General features: G+C 35.7%; 1 protein-coding gene across 1 annotated transcript; it reads left to right on the top strand.

Moving 5' to 3' along the window:
* The first annotated feature begins 17,646 nt into the window (after nucleotides 1–17,646).
* On the top strand, nucleotides 17,647–22,776 carry LOC124633962 (toll-like receptor 6). The gene has a single exon (XM_047169347.1). It carries the CDS (start codon nucleotides 18,082–18,084, stop codon nucleotides 22,111–22,113), a length of 4,032 nt encoding a protein of 1,343 aa, XP_047025303.1. The 5' UTR covers nucleotides 17,647–18,081; the 3' UTR covers nucleotides 22,114–22,776.
* The last annotated feature ends 586 nt before the right edge of the window (nucleotides 22,777–23,362 follow it).

Here is a 23,362-nt window from a genome sequence, read left to right as displayed (position 1 = left end):
TGTAAGTCCAAGGAATGAAAAAAAATATATTGTTGAATGTTACAGCCTTTTTATCGTCCCACTGCTGGGCACAGGCCTCCTCTCACACGGAGAAGGATTGAGCATTAATCACCACGCTTGCTCAATGCGGGTTGGTGATTTCAGACTTAATAGTCCAGGTTTCCTCAAGATGTTTTCCTTCACCTTTTTATCAGCCATTAGTGTCTAAGATTACTTAGAAAGTACATACAAACTTAGAAAAGTTGCATTGGTACTTGCCTGACCTGGAATCGAACCCGCGCCCTCGTACTCGAGAGGTTGGTTCTTTACCCACTAGGCCACCACGACATTTATTGTTGAATGTATGTTCTAATATAATATATATTTGTTATGTATTTTTTTTACATTAGTACATTGTCGGAATCATTAATTGACAAAATTCAAAGAAACACTACAAGTTGTACATACTTACATAAGATTATATCATAAATCCATATTTATTTCACCGCAGTGGCAACGACCGCACTTATTGCACAATCGCAGTCGATACGAGTGTTCTAATAAGTGTACCCAACACTTTATCATTCATTAACGATCTTCATTGAGTCTGACAGGTTGTAAGCTTTAATAGACCTCAATTGATTCGCGCAATTTGCTCCCAATGATAATCAGATATGCACACAACAATGTTCGTATTTATTCCAGGAATAATTCGTGTCTGGGAATTTGTCTGGTTGGGAATATGCGCTAATTATTTGCCGACTACACAGCGCTGTGGTAATATTGGCCTATTTTCCCCTTGGGTTAGGTAGAGTAGTCCGTAATATTATGCTGTAATTTCACCTGATGTTTAAGCGCAAATTACCTGATTGACACATTTTAGAACATGATATTTTGGACAAACAGTTCTTAATTTATTCTTGTAGATGATATGAACAGCGTTCTATTAATTTTAGGGAAATTATAAGTGTAGCCACAAAATTATTTATTGGACACATGATTAAACTTCTAATTTTATAACTAAGCAACGAGCAAATGACATAGCCTCTAATAAACTAATTCGTCTTTTTTACAACGCCAACAACTAGAAAGCTTCAATAAAAGATCATCAATTATTGTAACTTGTCCTACTTATTTATACATTGTCATCTAATTTACTAACTCGGCCTCATTTTTACAAAAACGAGCCAAGAAAAACGAGTTCAGCGTTTTTCTTGGCTCATTTTTTTTATGGTAGTATTTAATTTGGATTCATTTTAATTAGCATATTGCCATTTATAACCTTCAATTAAAAAACATTGTATTAAAAATTGAAGTTGACAAAAACGAATCGCTGCAAAACCGACTCCACGTAGTCTTCTCTGCCCTACCCCTAGATTGCAATTCAAAACCGCGTAGGCGCGGAGGGGCGAGGCGGCCTGCGAACTGAGGAGCAGGTAGTTTTAAGGATCGCCGCCGCGGCTGAGGCTGGATGGCGGAGCCGGCCAGAAAGCCGAAGCTGCGGTGGTGAGCGTGAAAACCATCTGCGACGATAAGCTCGCATGGGACCGCCGGAGCCACGCAGCGCCGGAGCCGTGACAGAAGCCATGCTTGCTGCATGTTGCATACTTACTTCCATGCTGGGTCAATTAATATGGGATGTGTTATATTTTAAACAAAAAACTCAGTACGAGTCAAAAAATTAGAAGCTAAATAAATATATTCTGATGTCATCTAATAGTATTTAAGAAGTTTACTGTTAGAATGCATGCTACAAATTTAGATGCAAAAAAATAACCATCATGCTGAGTTGTATTTAGAGTGGAAGATAACTCGTGGCTAAGATAGTATTATTAAGATGCTCGACGCTTTATTAATTGTGGCTGAGTTAGTAATTTAGAAGGCAACATACATTTTAGGGGGCGAATAATGATATTAAAAAGAAGCCTGTTTAATTAGCACCCTTAATTTTATATTTACCCAGCTTTAAACATGTCTGAGCAATACACATAAAAGAGTGGTAATAAAATCGAATAATATTTTTGTACGAAAACGTTATGAAGATATAGAAAATATAATTTTATCTTGATGTACGTATTAGATTGGATTGGACCAGACTTCATGTTGGGCAGTGAAATAAAAATGCCCAATAAAGTTTGAGGGACGTTTTATATCTACACGTATACAGGAACGGCTAAATTTATCGCTAACAGTATGTTCAGTTGAAAAAAAAAAACATTTTATTTTGAATGAAAATCCAATCAAACGAAATCATAGCCTTACAGCCGTCGCAAATCTCTATAAACATTGGAACGTTTGGAAAACCAATAAAAATAGACGTCGAAAATCAATACTAAATAATAGCAGACCCGTTTCGAAAAGTTAGCTTTGGAAACTGGGAGCTGGGCGCGAGCTTTGTTGATTGATTGCAACACAAACATAGATTTTTTATTCCATCACAGTTGTTTGCCCACCCGGCGCCGTAGGCTTTACTTTTGTTATGTAACTCTGGAGGACTCGAGTGATTTAAAATTTCGTATTTTGCTGATGAACTTACGCACAAGATCCCCAAGGATTTTGGATTGATACTTTTCATGCAGGCACATCTGCGCTCGGGAAGTTGTTTAGAAATGTCTCCGTCTCTCCTATTAGTATCCGACGTTTTTTTAAATAAATCATTCTTGTTTTTGTTTCTGAGATGTCTTCCAAAATATTATTTCTTTACGAATATTTTGAACAGTTGGTTGAACTAGATTTTTTTGGTATAATACAAAATTATTATTTGAGTTTCAGAAAATTTCATAAATCTTCCACTCGTCTTGTCTTCCACTAAGTTCAAAGTAACCCTATTTGGGTTAAACTTTACTTATTTTCTTACAGTGCTCAGATATTTGAACAAAAGAACATCATAATTTTGAATCCTTTTGGGTTTCTTTTTTAAGGTCATAGCAAAAATTTTAGACATTGACTGATGTAGTAGTTGTAGTGACCAAATATACAGAATACAGAATATCTTTACCAAGAAAAAGACAGCTTAATGAACATCCCTTTGTTTAATATTCTTAACGCTATTTAAGCTAAGACACTACCTAAAAAAGCTCGTGATACAAATGCCCCATAAAATATCAACTGCAAATAACAATTACGTCAAAAGGTTGACACAGTTGACATTCTTATTTAAGTAGTGAGATCACTTTTGCATCACCGACAAGGAATCTCTGCCATCTGACAACTCGGCGGCAATTAAGAAATTTATTGTAATAGCTCTATCTAGGGCGACCATTACGTTAACGACCGCTAATTCTGGCCTTCAATGTCTAAAAAAGAATCTAATAAATAGTTGTAACTATGTTTTTTTTTTTCATTTTGACTATGGGCTATGTCATTATCATTATGAAGGGAATGATATAAAATTGTGTTCTTATAAAAAAGTCGAGTAACTTGCGAAACAAAAGCTATTTAGAACGCAGCGTTTTATTATATTTTTATAAGAATGCATTAGGGTTTAATTCGCTACTCTACTTTCAAATAGTTGTACGTAGTAAATAACTTGCCTGAAGCAGTAAACAGATTACTTATCTTCAAATAATTCTGCATTGAGTAATTTTAGTAACGAGTTTGTTACTTAAATAGAGCAAATCAGCTCATTGCATTTACAGACAAAAATATAGCCCTCGTCTATTTACTCCATCTTCTACATAAATATTTTTTGTGGTTCCTGGGATTAGCTCGCTCGAGCAAACAAGCAAAACAACTAGATTAATAGGTATATTATAGAGAATATTATAATATTAATAGGTAAAGGTAAATGGAATTCCCACGGTTTGGTTGCTTAAACCTTAAGTAGGAAAACGATTAGTACTTCTTTAACAAAGTTCGAAGGTACATTTTCTATTATTCATGAAGTTAAAGGCTTGATTTCCATATGATTCATACATGGGTTTGACTGACAAGACGTATGGAGAAACGATTGTTCGTGTAATTTGGGGCACACATATCCAAGATGCAATCTAAGTGTCCAAGAGTTGACATGCACCCGACAATCTGATATGATGCTAAATCTCCGTTTTTGTGCCCATAGCGAACGCAATGATCGATTTGCGACATGTCCTACTTTCCATACACCAAGAAATACCTCGTTTCAGAAACAAGCGAGAATCGAAACAAAAAATGCATTAAACCGAGTAAGTAAGCAACATTATTAAAATCGATTCCGCAACAACAGTGCGTTCGCATCAGATGAGCTTGCCGCATCCACGGTTAAAGATGATTTGTTTAAAATGCTGCAACCACAGGCCGCGTGATGAATATCACAGCAGTATATTGGAATAATGATCCTGCCTTGCACTGCATTCAATGGCATTTTGCATACAATATGGTAGATGGATTTATATTAAAATATGGCGAACGTCAGTGCCGGTTGCTCACAATAAATTATTCATTGCACACAGTCAATTTTCGTTCAAGATAAACAGTCGTTGTATAAGTATATCAAATTCACAGATGCATCGTGCGCTCATAAATATTCAGATTACGTATTATTGTTCTCGGCTTGTCGGTAATTAGATCGCCCACGAAAGGAAGCTGCCTTAATAAGTTGGTAGCCAGTGTAACGACAAAAGTTCTTAATAAATTACCTTTATGATATGTACGGCCTATTAATATACAAGGCTCATTATTTAGAGCCGTGTTTGAGTATGATAATTTTAGTAGTGAAACACGATATGGGATCTAATCCTTCTTGTACCTAATGCATAATAAGTTGTTGTGGTGTCCGGTTATGGAGTAGCAATCTGTTACCATTCATACGCTATTAGTTTCAATTCACACTGCAGTTCTGTTATTGCGCTGTCAATTCTCGTCAATGTGAGTATGGTTTTTGGCTATACGATATCGATTTCAGAGATATAAAAATATTGAATTGTAACCCCTAATAACCTTTCGGATTATACACGTGTAACTAGAAATAAATTACCTAAGTAGGTAAGCAGTAGCTAATCTTTTGAGAAAACCAAAATTTTTCCTTAAATATTAACCACTTAGGTATTAAGATATCATTGACTTCAGAGCTCTCAAAGGACACTGAACCATTGCCCACGATTGTCAAAAGGTCACAATTCCTAGACATATAGGATTGATGGCAGAGCCTTTTGTATCGTGTTACCTTTTGACAAGTAAACAATTCCAGTTCCATTAACATACTCCTTATTTTTTGACTAAGGGCTATGAACTTTATAAATAAAATAATATAGTATTGAAAATCACCATATTTTAAGACAAAACTCCTTTCACACAAAAATAATGAACGAAAGGCCTTCATAGTTCATACATTCATAAACTTTAATAAACACTGACTCGTGTACACAATTTGTGCCTGTCAATAGCTATATCGGCCAGATGACGAATAGCAAGTTTTACTAGCTGTCCAATTGACGAATGTTGAACATGACCTTACAATTTATATGTCGGACCAATAAATCATTGTTGAACGGCCGATCAAAACTGACACGGATCTCTCATACTTGTAACCTCTTGAGGAATAACGAACCAACTTTTTTCCCGTATCGTAAGTGTTTGCTTCAGATGAATAGCAATAAAAACTTTATGATTATGGCTTTCATGGAAATAAAATTGTAAGAGAAAGGAGTTATAGGTTCGAGGCAGGAAGCGTTGAGTAGATACTCTTTTGATATCCGAAGGAACGGCCGCTTTTTATGTAATTTATTGACTCGCCGAGTGTTTGAAGTAATATCTAATTTAACTGTGTTCAATATCCTGGAAGCGTAAACAATTTATGATAATTATTAGCAAACAAGATGGAGTTTGTTTGTTTTTACACGGCTCCAACTGGGATACACGTGCCAAATTAATCTATATAAGGTTTGAGGGTTACTGAGGTAGCTTAAGGCCAGAAACACGCTCCCGTACCCGTTTAACTCAGTTTAAGGCCTTATAGAACTATTAACATAAACGAAAATAATTCCATATCCAAACAAATTGCTACAAAAATTGCAGTATCCCAAAGCCCGCTTGGCAAGTAATGTTCGTACACATATAGGGTACATAATGACGAGAACTAACAAATTGGCAGAGCACTGAGCAGTGATCGATGGGCCCGCGACGTGCGTTCGAAACAAAGGCCAAAGTGTTGGTTGCAATCACATAGCCTATTCAACATAACCGGGAGCTAATAATTAGGTTGTGGATGGCGCCTTTGGGTTTTTAGTGGGAGAGTGTAATTTTATTGCCTTTTCGTTTGATATTGATTTAACTTAGTTGTACATATATCTTTGTCATGTCTAAGTATTTTAATTCAACTTTGATAAAGTTGTTTCAGAAGGTATCTAAAGTGTTAAAAATGTATGCTTTGATAGAATATAACAGATAGAATGCTTTCATTTATTTCGTTTCATTATTCCAAATGCGGTCACAACAGTATAAAACAATTGAAAACTATTTGAATTAATCACTTGAGATACCACGATCCTACATTTGCCACGGCTCAAACCTGCCCCAGAAATCTAGATAGTACCTTTAAAAAAATACAGGCGGAAAAAGTCAGGTAGTTTTACATTCTGTTGGTTTTCTAGACAGAAAATAGTGAAGTGAAATACGGCTGACCTAGTAACCCTGCACGTTGTTTACACGGAAATAGTGGAGTTTTGCGACAAGCATTGACGAGCCGATTCCGATGACATAAATAAACTTGTTGGACAGACCCGATACGCCTTGTTATGCCGTCGTAAACTGAACGATATATTGTGACTGCATAATGCGGGGAACGGGTGCAGATCTATTGTATTGATTCGAACATTTTATCCTTTTGATTGCCTTGCCTGTGTCACTCTCAATTTATAATTGGGCATAATTAATTTGATATTATGTATGTGTAACTTTCAAATATCCTGCATATGTTTTATATCAGACAAAAAGAGACTAACAAGCACAACATAGTGGTATACATGATAACCAACATAAAAGAAACAAGATCCAAAAAAGTACAAAAGCAGTTTCCCGTCAATACCACATCCGCACCTCGTTACAAATTCAAGTAAACCGCACTGGCACGCGAGCAAAACTCATTCTACCAATTAGGCGTAGGCAGTGTTGCAACCAATCATCGTTTGACACAAGTCAAATTGAAGTTTGAGCGTTTCAGTTTGATTGATACAAATCGAGGTCATCGACTGATTTATCAGTCCTCTATTCTGAGCTGGGGCGAGTAATTAACTTTCATTACGGCCTTATGTAAGACTTGTTGCTTTTATACGAGAAGCATAAAAAGTTGTGCGGGTTCCGTAATGTCGGACAGGTTGAAAGAAATGTAGGTGTGCCGTGTGGTGGAATTCATTACGGGTGGAGTACTCTACCTACATTGTAAAGAGTTGGTACTTGAATACTTTGAGAGGTCTATGTGTCAATTGCGGATCGTTTCTCGGTTGAGTAAATAAATTAGGGATCTTGAGATTTATGTTTGTGTGGTCTATTTTCTAATGAATCAAGTGTTTATCACTTGACTGTTAAAAAAATATAAACTCGAAGAGCAATTTTTATGTACTCGCCTTACTTTGAAATTGAAAATAAAGTTAACTTCCACACTAGCTTGACCAAAATAATATACAAAACTTCAATAGACATCAAAACCCAAACACCAAACCATCATAACCACAAAAGCTTCTCATAAAACCTCGTCCAAGGGAAAATGGCCGTGAAAATATAACAATCTATCATGTTGTCATGTTTTATTGTGCTCAGCGGATGCCCGGAGATTATTTACATTGAATTGATGAGCATCCAAAGGCTAACACTGTCTGACCTTAACCTCGGCCTCTGTGAAAGTAACCGATTGCACAGAATAAGCGAAAAAATTACTATCGTCAATCGTGAATGCCTTATTTGTCCGGAGAAATGTTTATGAAAAAAATATAACGATGAGAGTCGGTCCGGGGTAACGATTACTTTAGCTGTGCTTTTTATGTTGTTTGAGACTTATGCGCTGGGATCGTGCGTGGTGATCTGTTTATAAGGTTAATGTTGTACACTCCTATCATTTTTTTTGAAATAATGAATTGTGCCTTTAATTTTTGTAACCCACTGTTTTTTTTTTTGTGTTGTGATTAAAAAGGTGTTATTATTTAGCGCTTTAACAGGTAGCTTCAATCTGGGCTATGTACCTAAGGTTGAAGAAAAACTTTTGATAATGTTTTTTTTTTCCTTGGTATTAACGCCAGATATGCATAGAATTTTGACATTATCATGGTTAAAAATCAACTTTCGGGATATACATATGTCATTTTATTATTTCACGCACACCATTTATCTAAACACAGATAAATTCACAACTGAAATACATATAGATATGGAACATAAATCACTAGGCCTTTCCCAGACAAAACTCAGTTGTGTTCGCATCATAAATCAATTAAACTATTTAAGTTTAACAGACCTTCGGTCGGTAATGATATCAGTAATGAAAGCACTAGATAAGATACGAGTATTTGCGTCGAACCATATTAATGAATGTCGCGACAACTTGTAATCAATTTATATCAATATCGCCAATGGGCCGCACTGTGCTTGTTAGCCTGCATTAATATGAATTTTAAGCGTAGGGTTGTCAATGTAAGTATTGACCTAGTTTGAAAAATTGTTCTTGTTTTTTTATTGTGACTTAGCCAAGACAGTACTGACTGACGTAGCCAAGAAGTGTAATGTCAGTATTTTTTTATAAACCCTATAAAACTGATTGGGCTACTTTGAACACCTAATATGTATAGATAAAGTAGGTTTTATCAGAACCTCAATGAATCCAGAATGCAGTCATATAAAATGCCTTAAAAATGATATGACTAATATGACTATCTTATCGTCGTAACTTTAAAGCAGTCGGTGAAACTCAGAACATACATATCAAATCAATTAAATCGTTAAAATTATAATTGTCAGTTATATAAAAGTGACTTGAGACTTGTCCTTGTGATTTTTAAAAGTAAATGTTATCTAACCTGATGATTTGATAACAGCTTGACTTTAATCGTTTCCTCAAAATAAGAAACCAAATTAACTTATAACGAAAAATTAACTTCGTAGGTCCAAGATGCATTGTTGATTTCAATTCCTTGAATAAATAGAAGTTTGCACAAGGTATTGTTAAAATTCAGGAGTCTTTAACTCACAATAAGTCTTATTTTGAATCTAATTTATATTATTGAGAAGAAAGTGACACCTAAAATTTTCCAAGTTTTGAAAGGTGAAACAGTGCCGGACCAGTACCTACTCCATTCTGTCTGAGAGACTTAGAGGTATTATAAAACAAATGAAAACTCCTCACTACCAGCCCTAGTCGTCATCTATTCGAATTAAGGCAGAGCATGTGTGGCATCTGCGTATATGCATCGGGACGGGCGGCCTGATCGTAAATACTCGTATCTGCTTTAACAGCACCATGTATATACTGCGACCATTACAGGACATGTCGACAACGGTTTATTGTGTAATTGTGTATATATTTTATTGTGAATATGCTCGTTTATCGATATAGACTCTGATTTTGTTGGACGAATAAACTTGTTTGGGATGTTGTTCGTTATTAATTTGCTGGTTTTGTTGACGGACATATATTCGTGTTATGTTGGGCTATCAAATTCAACAGAGTATGGTTAGACTAATTGCATAATGTGGGTGGTAATTTTTAGAACAGAATTTGAGTGCACTTGAATTAGATTTGTACATTTTTTTTACTTGGTTCGTTAAAAAACATATAAATTAGAAAGCTATATATCACAGTGATATCTAAATATCTTTACCAAGAAATCCGCAGCAGAAATTATTCGTAGCAAAAACCGGACCCCCACTAACGTCATTAGTGTCACCTAATTAAGACCACCGCTCTCCACAGACTACAGGACCTTCCATACGATCTTAATTATTTTAGACTCTATTGGGTTTAGCGTGGGTTTACAAACTGGTAAACTAAACACACAAATTGGTATTGATCAAGTTAAGTAACCACAGTGAATTAATGGCCCAGTGACCAGATACATTATCTGGAGTTTCGACCTAGCTATCTGCTGGTCATTAATCTATTCATGCCTACGTTTTAGTTTGTGGTACGTCCATCAATTACTTTGGTTCAAGGACCATTCGTCAGAAGAGGGTAAGTGCCAAAACTGAGCCAATGGAAATGTGAGGGTATTAATTGTTGTTTTTGATTTTGATTAATTCGGGACAGTGTTATTTACTAGCCAAAAATACATGCGAGGCTAAAATTACCATATTACTCGTAAATATACGTCTGAATATTTCTCATACAGTTCATCAATAACTTCTTAGTAAAATTATTTTTAAAAACTAAGTAATAGGTATAACTTTCTAATCACCAATTAATTAACAATCCAAAAATTATCTCTTCAAAACTATAACAATATCCCAAGATACCGTATTATAACTTCTGAAGTCCTTATGTTTATGTTTGAAGCACCATTCGAATACAATCCCCATTGTATTACGTATGAACATTGATAAACATTATTGATTGATACTGTAGTTCATATACACACTTGATATATTAATAATTGACAAATGCACGTGTAAACACCACTTGAATGTACGGATAATGAATGAAATCTTATCCAAATTAAACGTTCTACCTTTCTCGGGCAACCCAAAGTAGCCTTTAGTGCGATAAAAGAATAAGTATAATTTATTCTCTGGGTTATAATAAACCCTAAGACAAAAGCATTAAGAACGAATTTTAATAAGCACTCCATTGTTTCAGATCAACGGAACTCCGAAGAAGAAACATTACAAATTACGAACTTGAACTTGACTGACAAATGTGTTCTTTACAACGAAGATAATAGAACACAAAATGAAGCAAGACAGCCAATAGGAATAGCGCAAGTTTGATTGATTGTAGACGATATCTCTTCAAACTATGTTGAATATTAAACGATGATGACTAAACATAAATAAATGAGGTACTGGATGAAAAAATATATTCATGCCTTCTACATATTATTAGCATAACGTCCGCTAGCACCCAATGATTTGTTTATGATTAATACTTACCTTGTCAACATTTCATAATATCATGTTAGTGTAATTTAGGTAACGCCTCTTCCTTATTTGACGATTTGTTTCGGGCGTAGCTTGATTGAAATTATGCTGATAATAGTTTGTATTTCTTGTGCGCATTTTTTACGTTTTTTTGTGGACTTTATTTCATTTTTTATGACAAGGCTGGCAAATAAATCACTAGCTTGTTTATGTCTCATTTTGTTTCATCGATTCATTGTTGAACAGTTTTAGAGTAGGTACTGTGTTTGTAATTCTTCATTTAGGTATACCAAATACCATGTAACGAGGCAAAGTAAATAGTAAAAGTAGAGAGCATAAACGGCTTAGTCCAAGTTCAGTAATATCATTACTGCGACCCACTAAGTAAAAGCGAGTAATAAAATAAGATCATCCCTTTCCAATACAACATACCCCTTAACAAAATTTGTCTGGCTGTTTTTCTCAGGTATCTTTCCTTATTGGATGGCATTAGGGGTTACAGAATTACAAATCCCTTGTTTACTATATTAAAGGCTGTTAGTAACCTTTTTGTTTTCTTGTTTGCTTAGTTTATTTAGTTATTCAGCTAATATAATATTCCTTACCTTTTTGAGCTGGAATTTTCTTTTTATTATGTTTGTGTACAGTCAACTCTGGTAGAAAAACAAAAAAATAAGAATACTAACCTGGCACGATTTCTGAAGACCTTTATTAATTGAGATTAATAAGCCTTTTTGTTGGAGCTAAATATTTTGATGCTTTAAATTCAAATCTCTAAAGAGTCATCTGACCATCAATTTGTCTTGCTGGACTAAAGGGTTACTACATTAGTCACATCCTTTTGTGTGGTTGACTTTGAACGCGTATAAGTTTTTAGAGCACCCCACTTGTTCACCCACACACTCACATTGTTCGGTGGTATCAGACGGAATCTCTTCATGTTTGTCTAACAAGCGACGTGTCCGATTATTATTACTGTTTTATCTTTAGACAGTTTTTGTGCGTAAGAATAACGAGGATGTTCTTAAGAACACTTTATTTATATACACCTAACTTATTTTCAAGGTTATTAAAATATATAAAAGAGCTATTTACACTATAACTAAAAAGTTTTCTAAAATGTATGAAGATATTTTTGTGACCTTGGCATACTTTTATTATAAATTGCTAAAAAGTGCCTAAATAACTAGAAAACAATGCAGTCCTTAAAATATTAAAGTAAACAATATTATTATGCCCGTAATATATTCCTTTGATTCATTACAGTAATGATATGATTGCTCAAGCGAAATCAAAACCAGAAACCAGTCATGCAATCAGAATAAAACTGTTGCATACAAACACCCCAATAGCAATAATATTCTACTAATAATTTAGGGTACATTTCCCTTTTTCTGGGCCTAATATAGTAAACAATCACACTCAATTTATTTATGCCATAGATAAGCAAATAGCACCCTATGCCAATTTAAGGTAAAAATCAACCAACCGGCTAATGATTACAGGCCTTTTTGTTCGAATAATTTTACGAATTACACGTTTCCGAAACCAATTTTATATAATAAACCATTATTTCGATGCCGAAGGTGATTAACTAATTTAAACTGAGCAATAAAATCAATATTTGAATACTGTATATTAATTAGTCTGTCATCGTAAATCGTCCAAATAATTAGATACCTTTCGCATCAAATCGTTTAACATGCCTTTTAAATCACATTAATTTTGACAGTTTAATTATTTCGGTGAACACTTAAGATGTTTTTTTTTTTCACAGATAAAATGACTACCAACAGAATTATCGACCATAAAAGCAATAAGGTCTAACGGAGTAGAATGTTTTCTGTATTATCCTATTACTTCTGTCTCAAAGTTTTAAAAATAAAGATTAGTGATCTGCGTAGGTTACCTACTATGCAGAAGAACGTGATTAATCTTTTTTCTTTCATTTTGATACAATAGTAAGTTAATGACGACTTTCTTTCGCAAGAATAAATATAGTTGTACAAGAATATCCCTACTTAGACGAACGTCAGACAAACATGATTTTAATAAGATTAAAATAATTGTACGCGTCCTGTGAGATTGACTAGGCTGGAGTGATGGACAAAAACAGTTGCCCACGTTTCTTTTAAAATCCTTTTTGTTTCGGACGTGAGAGACGTGGTCTTGATAGCATAACTATTTACTGATATAAATTAATTAAAAGACTATAAACTGCAGTGTATGATAGTAGGGTACCGCGCGAATAGAAGGAATAGAAAGACAGAATGAATTGACCAATTAGAATTATATTAGGTTTAACTATAAGGAAACCTGAAACTTTGTGATGCATTATTACTCGTATGACACGTACACAACACACTACTGTCACTTATTTATCTGCGTCTTTAGAGTAACTGCATTCTCGCAAATGTTTAATCCGCTGTGATTCAGTATCAGAGATATCACTAGATGATCTCTAATTGCCAATTACCGCACTTAAGTTTCCACCTAACGACGTTGAGGCGTCTATAGTCCAATTAAAATTAGCTAAACGTTTGTAATTATGTAAATGTTTGTAAGCGAAATACGCATCACAGATAACAGGGTCTGCCAGAGATTCAACGTCATGCATAATGCAACCTACTAATGCAGCCGTTAATTACACGCCCTTAGGGTCATTATTGATTGGCAATTTGCGCTCGGTGCCATTTCGTCTATATTGGATTGCTTAATCGCATTACCGTAACTGTTCAACCTTAAGACTAGTAGGTAATTTAATTATGGGATAATGAAGGACTTACGGTTTTAAATAATTTAAACAATGAATTGACCGAGGTTTATTAAGCTGACGATTACTTTCAAGGGCTTTTTAATGCAGGCTAATTTGAAACCAGGGCAGGAGGCTTCTTATAAGAAAGGTCGTTCATACAAGTATGTTAAAAGTGTTACTCTAATATGAGCACAAACGTGAGGATAAATTCAACAAAAGCAAGGCTATTTTCGAAAATGTTTATCAATTAAAATTAAAACTCGCGAATCTAGATTCAGTAAAAGCAAAGCCCATAAATGTAAATAATCGCTGAGAAACTAAAAAGACTAAAATGAGTGAGAGCGAGACTGAATGTTTTCCCGAGATACATTTTGTGTAAGCGCCGGATAACATTTTTATTGTTAACAAGCAAAGCCGTGGCCACGACGAGCGACGATGATATCTTCTCGTATGAATGATGACTTCGTGCTGGGCCTCTGGAAGCAGTCTCCACAGATAGACATGAAGCCGAGAGACACGGCACGAATATGGAGATTCGACCGCACTTTGTACACTCACTTTTCTAAAATGAATACCGAATGAGAATTGCAATTCAATTCGCAAAATTGAATATTCAAAAATGTTTTCTAGCCATTTTCGAATTATGCACCACTGAGAACTTTTAAGCTAGCAACATTTCTTGTGACTTAAAATATTATTGAAAAACAGGTAAGAAACTTGTGTTACCGCGTTGATATTTTTATGCCTCATTAAAATTCTTTATTATAATTAAAAACACTATAGATATGAAAATGTAATTTTATGTGTTTTTTTAACAAAATATTTTGGACGTCTATCAACTTTTAGAACCTACGTTTTGAAAGTTATCTAAATAATATGTACGATTTATAATCAATCAGATTAATTCTATCGCTGATGATGGTTCTAATGTTGCTATGTCTGTGGTAGCGACCCATCCGAGGAAGATAAGGGGTCGACGTTTTTAGCACAAAGCGTTTCTGTTTCGGACCCTTTCTTGCAGGTTATTTGACTCGAAACGTGCCTTGGGAGTACCTGTTTACTGAGGCCACCTTTATCGAGACTCAAGCAATATTTTGTTGAGATTATCTGTTAAAATGCCTTTATCGTTCAACGTTCACCTCTAACAGATGCAATGTCTCACTTAACAAATAACAATCACGCTTTAAAGCTGTTGGGTCCAACATGAGTTTTTAAGATAAAAGAAAAACATTAAACTGATGCTGAAGTGATTTATTTTAACTAACACTAACAAAACCTTTTATTAAACCGTACTTACATTAGTCTAAGTACACGATAATGGTGGTTAGGAAGGTAAAGAAGCTATTTCAAATAATTTGGACCTTATGGTAATTAGTCATATTTTTGACCACAATAGATTTTATGTCGATGTTTATGCTGTTACCAATTTCGTTACTGACGTAGATAATAATATTTATGACACCACAAGTAAAGCAACGGAAAATAAACAGTTTGTGGCAAACACAACCAAACATAGCTTTCTAAGATTTACAAGCTTCAACCAAAATGTTTTATTTGTGGCATTGGCAGCCATAAACTAACCAGCATCTCTTTGCGTTTAAAAACTATTGTCTTAACAAATTTATAGAGGCAATAACATAATTGCGGTAGAATCCCTTTGTCTAACCGAGACGGGCCCTGGCTTTAGTTTTATTGCGGGTCATAACTTTCAAAGGCTTTTTTGCTTCGGATTCGAGAAACTATCCATATTGTTAATTTCACTTTGCGGAGATCCTTTGTTTTTGACTAGTCCTTATTCCATGCTCGGTGGGGACGTATGCTGTTCTGTGCTGAATAGAATGTAAAATTTTCTGGTCACGGCTAATGTAATTGATCCCAATGGCGTGCAGAAGTCATTTTAGCCTCAACGCGGGCTGCTGTTTCTTCATTGTTATTATTCTTTGCTTCACGCAGAGATGCTTTAATTATGAAAAGGCTTCCGTCGAACAAAGTTGGTTTGTTTACCTTCAGGTTTTGTCACAATTTCACAAAGCATTCATTGCGTGCATCGAATGCTACGTAACAAAGTTGAATTTAGTTATCAATAGCTGTAATCGTAATTGACTCATTTCCGTTGTCCATTATACTATCTTTGTTATTACAGTCTAGTTCTATAATCGAATGACCGATCGTCAATAGACTGATAAATTATAATAGAACTATTAGCAAGGGCGTTGTCTCTGCAATATCGATTTGTCGCATAATGCTCATGTGCTTTTTATAGAACTGTTACATTTCAGTTCTTACAACCATTTGTTCTCGGTTCATTTATCGGAAAGATAGTATCTATTTGTTTGACGATTTACAATGAAACCCACACATGGCTTACGGTTTCAAGCATCCATTTAAAGGCAATCTGTAATAGATTGAAAAACTCATAAATATTAATAGATAAACGCAGCCATTCTTTCACATAAAAGTCGTGTTGAACTTCTATCGATATCTGGCAATGTCAACACACTCGTTGTGTTATATAACGTTCCTTAGGGAAGATCGCTATGTAAGATGTTTTCGGAGTTAGTTGTTACGAGATAAGTGGTAATATTGTGTTTGATGTCCTCTTGTAAATATTGAGCCATCACATAGGCACGTGAGATATTTACTCTCAATATTGACTGAGAATATCAATAGTCGTGCTCTGATACGACCTTGGCCCGACAGACCTCTTTCTTGGAAAGTATCACCCAATATTCTGCTTTCTATCCTTATATTGATTTACATTAAGTCCGTCGACTTAGTGAGACATCATGGACGAGCAAATGTAAGAGTGTTGCGTGAAGCTGATAAGGTTCTTTATAAAGCCTGTTCTTCTTATCTGAAAGTTGTGACGGGCGTCCGGAATAATAGATAATTCCCCAATTTGTTACGTATGAGTCATAAAAAGTTAACTGCTTACGCAAATCTACTATCTTATCCTTGCACCCAAGTTTGGCGACACCATTAAGGTTCGTCTACTTGGAGAAATTATTTTATTTCTTAACAACTCGGACGGTGAAGTTTTTAATACTTAGTCGACAGCATGAATGGCTTGATTTTATTTTGTGTCTCGAAGAGGTACGTGATTTGTAGTGGCATTGAAGATATTCAAAGGTCTCAAACCGTCTCCCACGGTAGACGCAATCCGACACGCACGTGTTATGGCATCCGATGGCCCACGATTAGACTTTGCGGTGACGCACGATGGCCTCTTGAATGGACGTGTTTTTGTGCCTAACTAGCACAAAGTAGTACTCTAGACATCATTTTCTTTTTTGAAACTAAAAAATCTCCACAAAGTTTTTATTGCAGAAATCAAGCTGGCTTTGTAATTTTAATAATGTTAAACTTTTTACGTTTTTTTTTTCTAAATGGCACAAATTGGTGCTTTCTTTCACATAATTGGAAAATGATTCTAAAAATACAAATAGTACTGCAAAAGAGTAAGTAATATTTACAACAAATGAAGGCATTATTAACAGGAAACTTATAATTTTAAGAGTCATCACTTCATTGTACTTAAATCCTATTATTGCACATCTGTTCTTAAATCACTTAAATAATCCAAAGGAAATTGAAACACCACAATATCTTTTGTGTGCATTCTTTTCCGATTTTAAACTGTCAATCATTTATTTTGCATTGACGTAAAATGTCCGCCCATCTCATCAAAATTGCATGCATGTCTGTCCAACATAAATATTAAATCTTTTCCTTATTATTTAAGCTTAAATTTATCTCTGTACTGAATTAATTCTCATATTTTTTAATATTAGGCCACCCTAATAAAACTTATAAACAAAGTTCAAGTGTATCTGTAAAAGTTAACTTTTTCAAGTCATGTCACTGCTACTGTTTCAGATGTCACCACGACCTCCTTTGAGATGAAACTTAAGGAGGTGCATTCATCGAATCACGCAGGCCTAAGTCTTCGGCTGCATAACCAATATTTCGAGTACTTAAAAAACACGCGTGCCATCTGTTGTAAGCCGATGCAGTGCCGGGTCCCACCCGTCGTCATTGTTGCCTTCCACGTCCCGCGCCTTCCCCCTCCCTCAATACCCATGCGGCTTTCGTTCGTTCAAACTTCGTAGGTCAGTTACCGCCCGACCGCAGGGGAGCATGGCTGCGTCAAAAGTTTTACCGCGATCTCGCACTCACTGTTTACATGCGCTATAAAACGAAGTGTACACAACAACATAGACTTAATAACATTGACTGTTTTGGTGACATAAAGATTTAACGAGTATTTTAGTGATATATCAGTGACAAATGAACTATTTTACAGTGGCAACATGACCAAGAACTTTTACGGCATGGTTTCGTTAAAAGTTTGGATGTGTTTGGTTGTCGTGGCCGGTGCGCGCGCACGTTCCGCGCCGCCCGCCCCCACCGGCTGTCATTGGGACTATTCGGACACAAAGTTGAGTGAATCAAACTTTCTCACGTGTAACATTAAAACCATCGGCTCAGTTGACTTCTTGTTTAAAAACATTACCACGGCGCAGGCGTACAACATCAACAAGTTGAAACTCACTTGCACGGATTTATTGTTCTTCGAAAGTTCACTTCATATGAATACCGGCAGTTTTTTGGGCCAACTGCGAAAACTTGAGGACTTGCGCGTTGAGTACTGTAAGATACGGTACGTGCCCGCTACTGTGCTGTCTCCGCTACGTGATTTAACTAGTTTATCTCTACGTTCCTACAATACAGATTGGCCTGCGATGACTATGGAGTTTCACGCTGAAAGTTTTCGTGGACTAATGGAACTTCGGACACTGGATCTAGGTGACAACAATATTTACATGTTACCTTCTGAAGTGTTTTGTCCGCTTTTTAGTTTGGAAGTATTGAATCTTACTAACAACAGAATTCAAGACATATCGGAAATCGGCTTCTCTGATTGGGGCAAGGGCCCTATTGCTCCAGGTAAATCATGCAACACTGGATTGAAGATGCTTGATTTGTCTCACAATAATATTTTACGACTTCCTGACAACGGCCTTTCTAGTTTAAGATCTTTGGAAGTGTTGAATATTCAGAACAACTTAATTAATGAAATAGGCGACAGAGCCTTCGTCGGATTGAATTCATTAAAAATTCTGAACTTGTCGGGAAATAAGTTAGTCGCTGTCCCTCCTGAACTATTTCAATCATCACGAGTTATCAAAGAAATCTCATTAGCGAATAATTCGCTTTCTGTGTTGGCTCCGGGATTACTTGAAGGACTTGATCAGCTTGAGAAATTGGATTTATCTAGAAACCGTCTTACCAACGATTGGGTTAACAGAGATACTTTTGCCGGCCTTATCCGCCTAGTTATATTGAATTTGTCTTACAACTCACTTGCACGCCTGGATCCAAAGTCTTTTCACGACTTAAACAACTTACAAGTTTTGAATCTAGACAACAACGCTATTGAAACTATCAGCAACGGAGCTTTTGCTGAGCTTAAGAACTTGCATCAACTGTCAATATCAGATAATAAGATAAAGACGTTGAACGAACACATTTTTTCCAACTTATTCGTTCTCAGCCAGCTGTACTTAGATAATAACCTCATATCAACTATTCATGAACACTGTTTTGAGAATATCACTTATTTACAAGACTTAGGTCTAAATGGCAACAGTATGAATACAATCCCTGATGGAATCAAGAAATTAAGATTTTTGAAATCCCTTGATATCGGGAAGAATAACATATCTAAAGTAGCAAACACATCTTTTGAAGGATTAGAAGAGCTTTATGGACTGCGGCTTGTTGACAATCAGATTACTAGCATACCGAAAGATACATTCAGTACTCTGCCGTCCTTGCAAGTACTAAATTTGGCATCAAACAAAATAGAAACTATTGAGCAAGACGCGTTTTTATCTAATCCGACTTTAAAAGCTATCCGCTTAGACGGGAACAAACTGACTGACATCCGAGGTGTTTTTAACAAACTAAATACTCTCGGTTGGCTCAACATATCCGACAATAAGCTTATTTACTTTGACTACAGTTATATGCCTGGGAGCCTTGAATGGTTGGATATTCATAGTAACAATATTACGAAACTAGAAAACGAACAAAACGCACAACAAAACATCCGAATGCTTGACGTAAGCTACAATGCATTAGAAAACGTCGATGAAAGGTCGATACCTGATTCTATTGAAGTCCTTTTCTTAAATAACAACAAAATTCACACGATTCACCCAGGTACATTCTTACAAAAAAGAAACTTAGAAAAGGTTGTCGTGACGGACAATAAATTGAGAACCGTTGAACTGTCGGCGTTCACGCTGCCCCATATACCGAAGCACAGAATGCTGCCAAAATTCTTTATTGGAAATAATCCATTTGTATGTAACTGTCATATGATTTGGCTGCAAAAGATAAACCTATGGAATCATATGCGACAGTACCCAAGATTCATGGATTTAGAAACGGTAACATGCGAAGTTGTAAATAACAAATATGGTGGAAAAGCTAACTTAATGGATGTTCCTGAAACTCAGTTCCTTTGTTCCTATGAAACTCACTGTTCCTCTAGTTGTTTCTGCTGCGATTTTGAAGCTTGTGACTGTAAAATGACATGCCCTGAAGGATGCTCCTGTTTTCATGACAGCAATTGGAACTCAAATGTTATTGATTGCTCAAATGCGGGCTACACTGAAATACCCGAGAAAATACCGATGGATGCCACAGAACTTTACCTTGATGGCAACGTTTTCCGCACCTTAAATAGTCATCTGTTCATCGGAAAGAAAAAGCTTCACAAACTCTACTTGAACAACAGTAACATCGCTAATATCGACAATGACACCTTAAATGGCTTGCACTCTTTAAACATCCTTCACCTTGAAAACAACCATCTGACCGAGCTGTCTGCTGGAGTGTTCTCGCAAACAAAACACTTGAGGGAGTTATACTTGAACGATAACCTCTTGACAAGCGTCGCAAACAAGACTTTTGAGAACCTGTCATCCTTAAGAGTTGCGCACTTCCAAGGAAACAAGATTGTCGACCTTGACAAAAAGTTGGCACACGTATCTCATTTGGAAAGCGTCAACGTTCAGGGCAACTTGTTCACGTGTAAATGTGACAACATCATGGCCCTTCAGAACTGGTTCAAGAAGTACTATGAAGATCCCGTTGAAATGTTGTGTGTTGGTGAAAATGGACTTGCATCGAACTATACTGTGTTTGACGCGTTTGATAAGTGTCGTGATTCAAGTGTAATGGACAATACTATTCCTACTGAAAATCAACCCTATCAGTATGATGAAGTGAGCCCCATAAAATTGAACTTTGTGCCACTATTAGCTGTAGTTTTGATAAGTGTTATTCTGATACTACTATTTGGTGCCTTAGCTTTCTCGTTTAGGCAAAATGTACGCTTATGGGCGCACTCTAAATATGGAGTTAGACTGTTCAAAAGTGCTTCAATTCAAGAGAGTGAGCTCGATAGAGATAGGTTGTATGATGGATATGCTGTATATAGTTTACTGGATGATGATTTTGTATCTAAAGTAGTAGCTCCGGAAATGGAACACTCTGGTTATACAATGTGTTTTCATTACCGAGATTTACAACATGCGCCTGATAACTACTTAACTGAGCAGATAACCAATGCCGCTGAATCATCCAAAAGAATTTTAGTATTTGTGTCATTTAATTTTCTACAAAATGAATGGTCTAAAGCTACTTTTAAGGCAGCAATGAAACATGTAATCACTTCTATTCACCCCTCAATAAGGCGACACAGAGTAGTATTCATTTTAACAACAGATGTTAGCGCTCTAAACTTAGATCTAGATTTCCAAAATTATTTGAAAACTTGCAACGTTTTATTATGGGGTGAGAAGAAGTTTTGGGAGAAAATTAGGTTTGTAATGCCAGACATTTCTAATTTGCATTGGAACAAAGATACAATGAATTACAATCATGGCGTGTGTCCAAATGGTAGACGGCATCCTTCTAGATATACGGCCTCGCCTACAGCGCCGGAACACTGGTATAAATACGACGCGATACCGCCTCAGACACCCACTACAGCTAACGTGGGTATTACTATTGAGGATGATACATCCATGTTGACAAATACAACGTTGACGAGTCAGATTCAAGATGGGGAGAATTTACACCATAGCTACATATCTATTGATACACAAAATTATGAGCAGCCTTATGGCGGACGGCCCAGGCCTCCTAACACGTTGCGCAAACATCCTGGTCACCACTCCCCATCGATGCTCGACGAGCAAGGTTACTTACAACCCCGTTCGTCTGTGCACGACTGCTTGCCACAAACTCATCCAGCCGTGCACAGATGATAAGATTGTTAAACTCTTCTTATCGGTAAAAGATACTTCGTAATGGAACTTGACATTCCAAGCGCATGTGTAGGCTAGACCGCTTATTGTGTTGGCCTTGCCTTATTGAAAAGTGATAGTTTAAAAATGTTGGTTTAGATAATTTGGCCAAAATGACTTCGTTCATCAGTAGGTCGGACAACGTCATGTTAAAAGACTGTATTGTTAAATGTATTCTAAACGTATCTATGTAGAGTAAAGCCTTATTGTATTTCATTGTATAAAGCTATATGAAATTGTTGTCCATTAAGACTGATACATAATATTGTATAAACAAAATAATGCCAGTATGAGGAGTGAAGGCTAGCATGAGTATTTTGATATAGTATATCTCATTGTTACCAAATATTTTGTAGATAGACATTACTAATCATTGTATGAAATTATTGTATAGTATTACTAGTCATTAGTTAAAATTATTGCATAGTGTTGAAAGTTTGTAGATACTTGGTTACATATTTAGTGATAATACTTAAATGTTTGTTGTTGGATGGTCCTTGTATCAATTTATATGTATCGTGCTATCGCTAGGTATGTAACTGACTATTTGTATGTATGTAATTATAATATCCCTGACTGTTACATAATATTAATTTAAAAATAAAACAATATCATCAAATATAACTTTGTGGTTTTTGTCCTCTCTGAACTTTAGTACCTACTTAACTTACCAAACTTTAATAATGGATAATAAGAACTAACAGTTTCAAAGTTTACTCAAAGAATTGTTCTTAGTAATTTGCAGTCATTAAACCATTAATCATAAATGATCCCATATCTCTTGTGGTTTGTTTGAAGAACTAGGTAAAACTTTTTGTATGCCACAAAAACTAAGAATCTTTACAAAACCAAATGGCGGCATTACTGTTAACTTCGTTGTTTCCAAATCGAAATATTAAGTAAAAAAAGATGAGAAATAATTTCGGCTTGCCGACAATCATCTTGGGATATAATGATGGTCCCTTTTCAGGTAGAAAAACACACCCAAGTCATATTTCAACCGTCACGGATAGCATGGTAGCTATAAAAGAGATTTACAATACGTTCTGTATTCGTCGCTAGTTATGCGACCTTATGTCGGACACGGTCCAAGGAACTTATTGATTCTTTTTTCCTAATAGTTTTGTAAAGTGTGAGTTTTCGATACCGGCCAACATATGGTGTGACATGCTTTGAATGACCGCTGACCGTCTGGTTTATTTTTTTCTTA

Source organism: Helicoverpa zea, chromosome 10 (genome assembly GCF_022581195.2).
Source record: "Helicoverpa zea isolate HzStark_Cry1AcR chromosome 10, ilHelZeax1.1, whole genome shotgun sequence".
In the NCBI taxonomy this organism is placed as follows: domain Eukaryota; kingdom Metazoa; phylum Arthropoda; class Insecta; order Lepidoptera; family Noctuidae; genus Helicoverpa; species Helicoverpa zea.
Note: the sequence above shows the minus strand (reverse complement) of the source record. Positions and strands in the feature narration are given on the sequence as shown.

Bases quoted from the DNA above. Each gene is read 5' to 3' on its own strand.
- LOC124633962 (XM_047169347.1), top strand. From the start codon at position 18,082: ATGACCAAGAACTTTTACGGCATGGTTTCGTTAAAAGTTTGGATGTGT.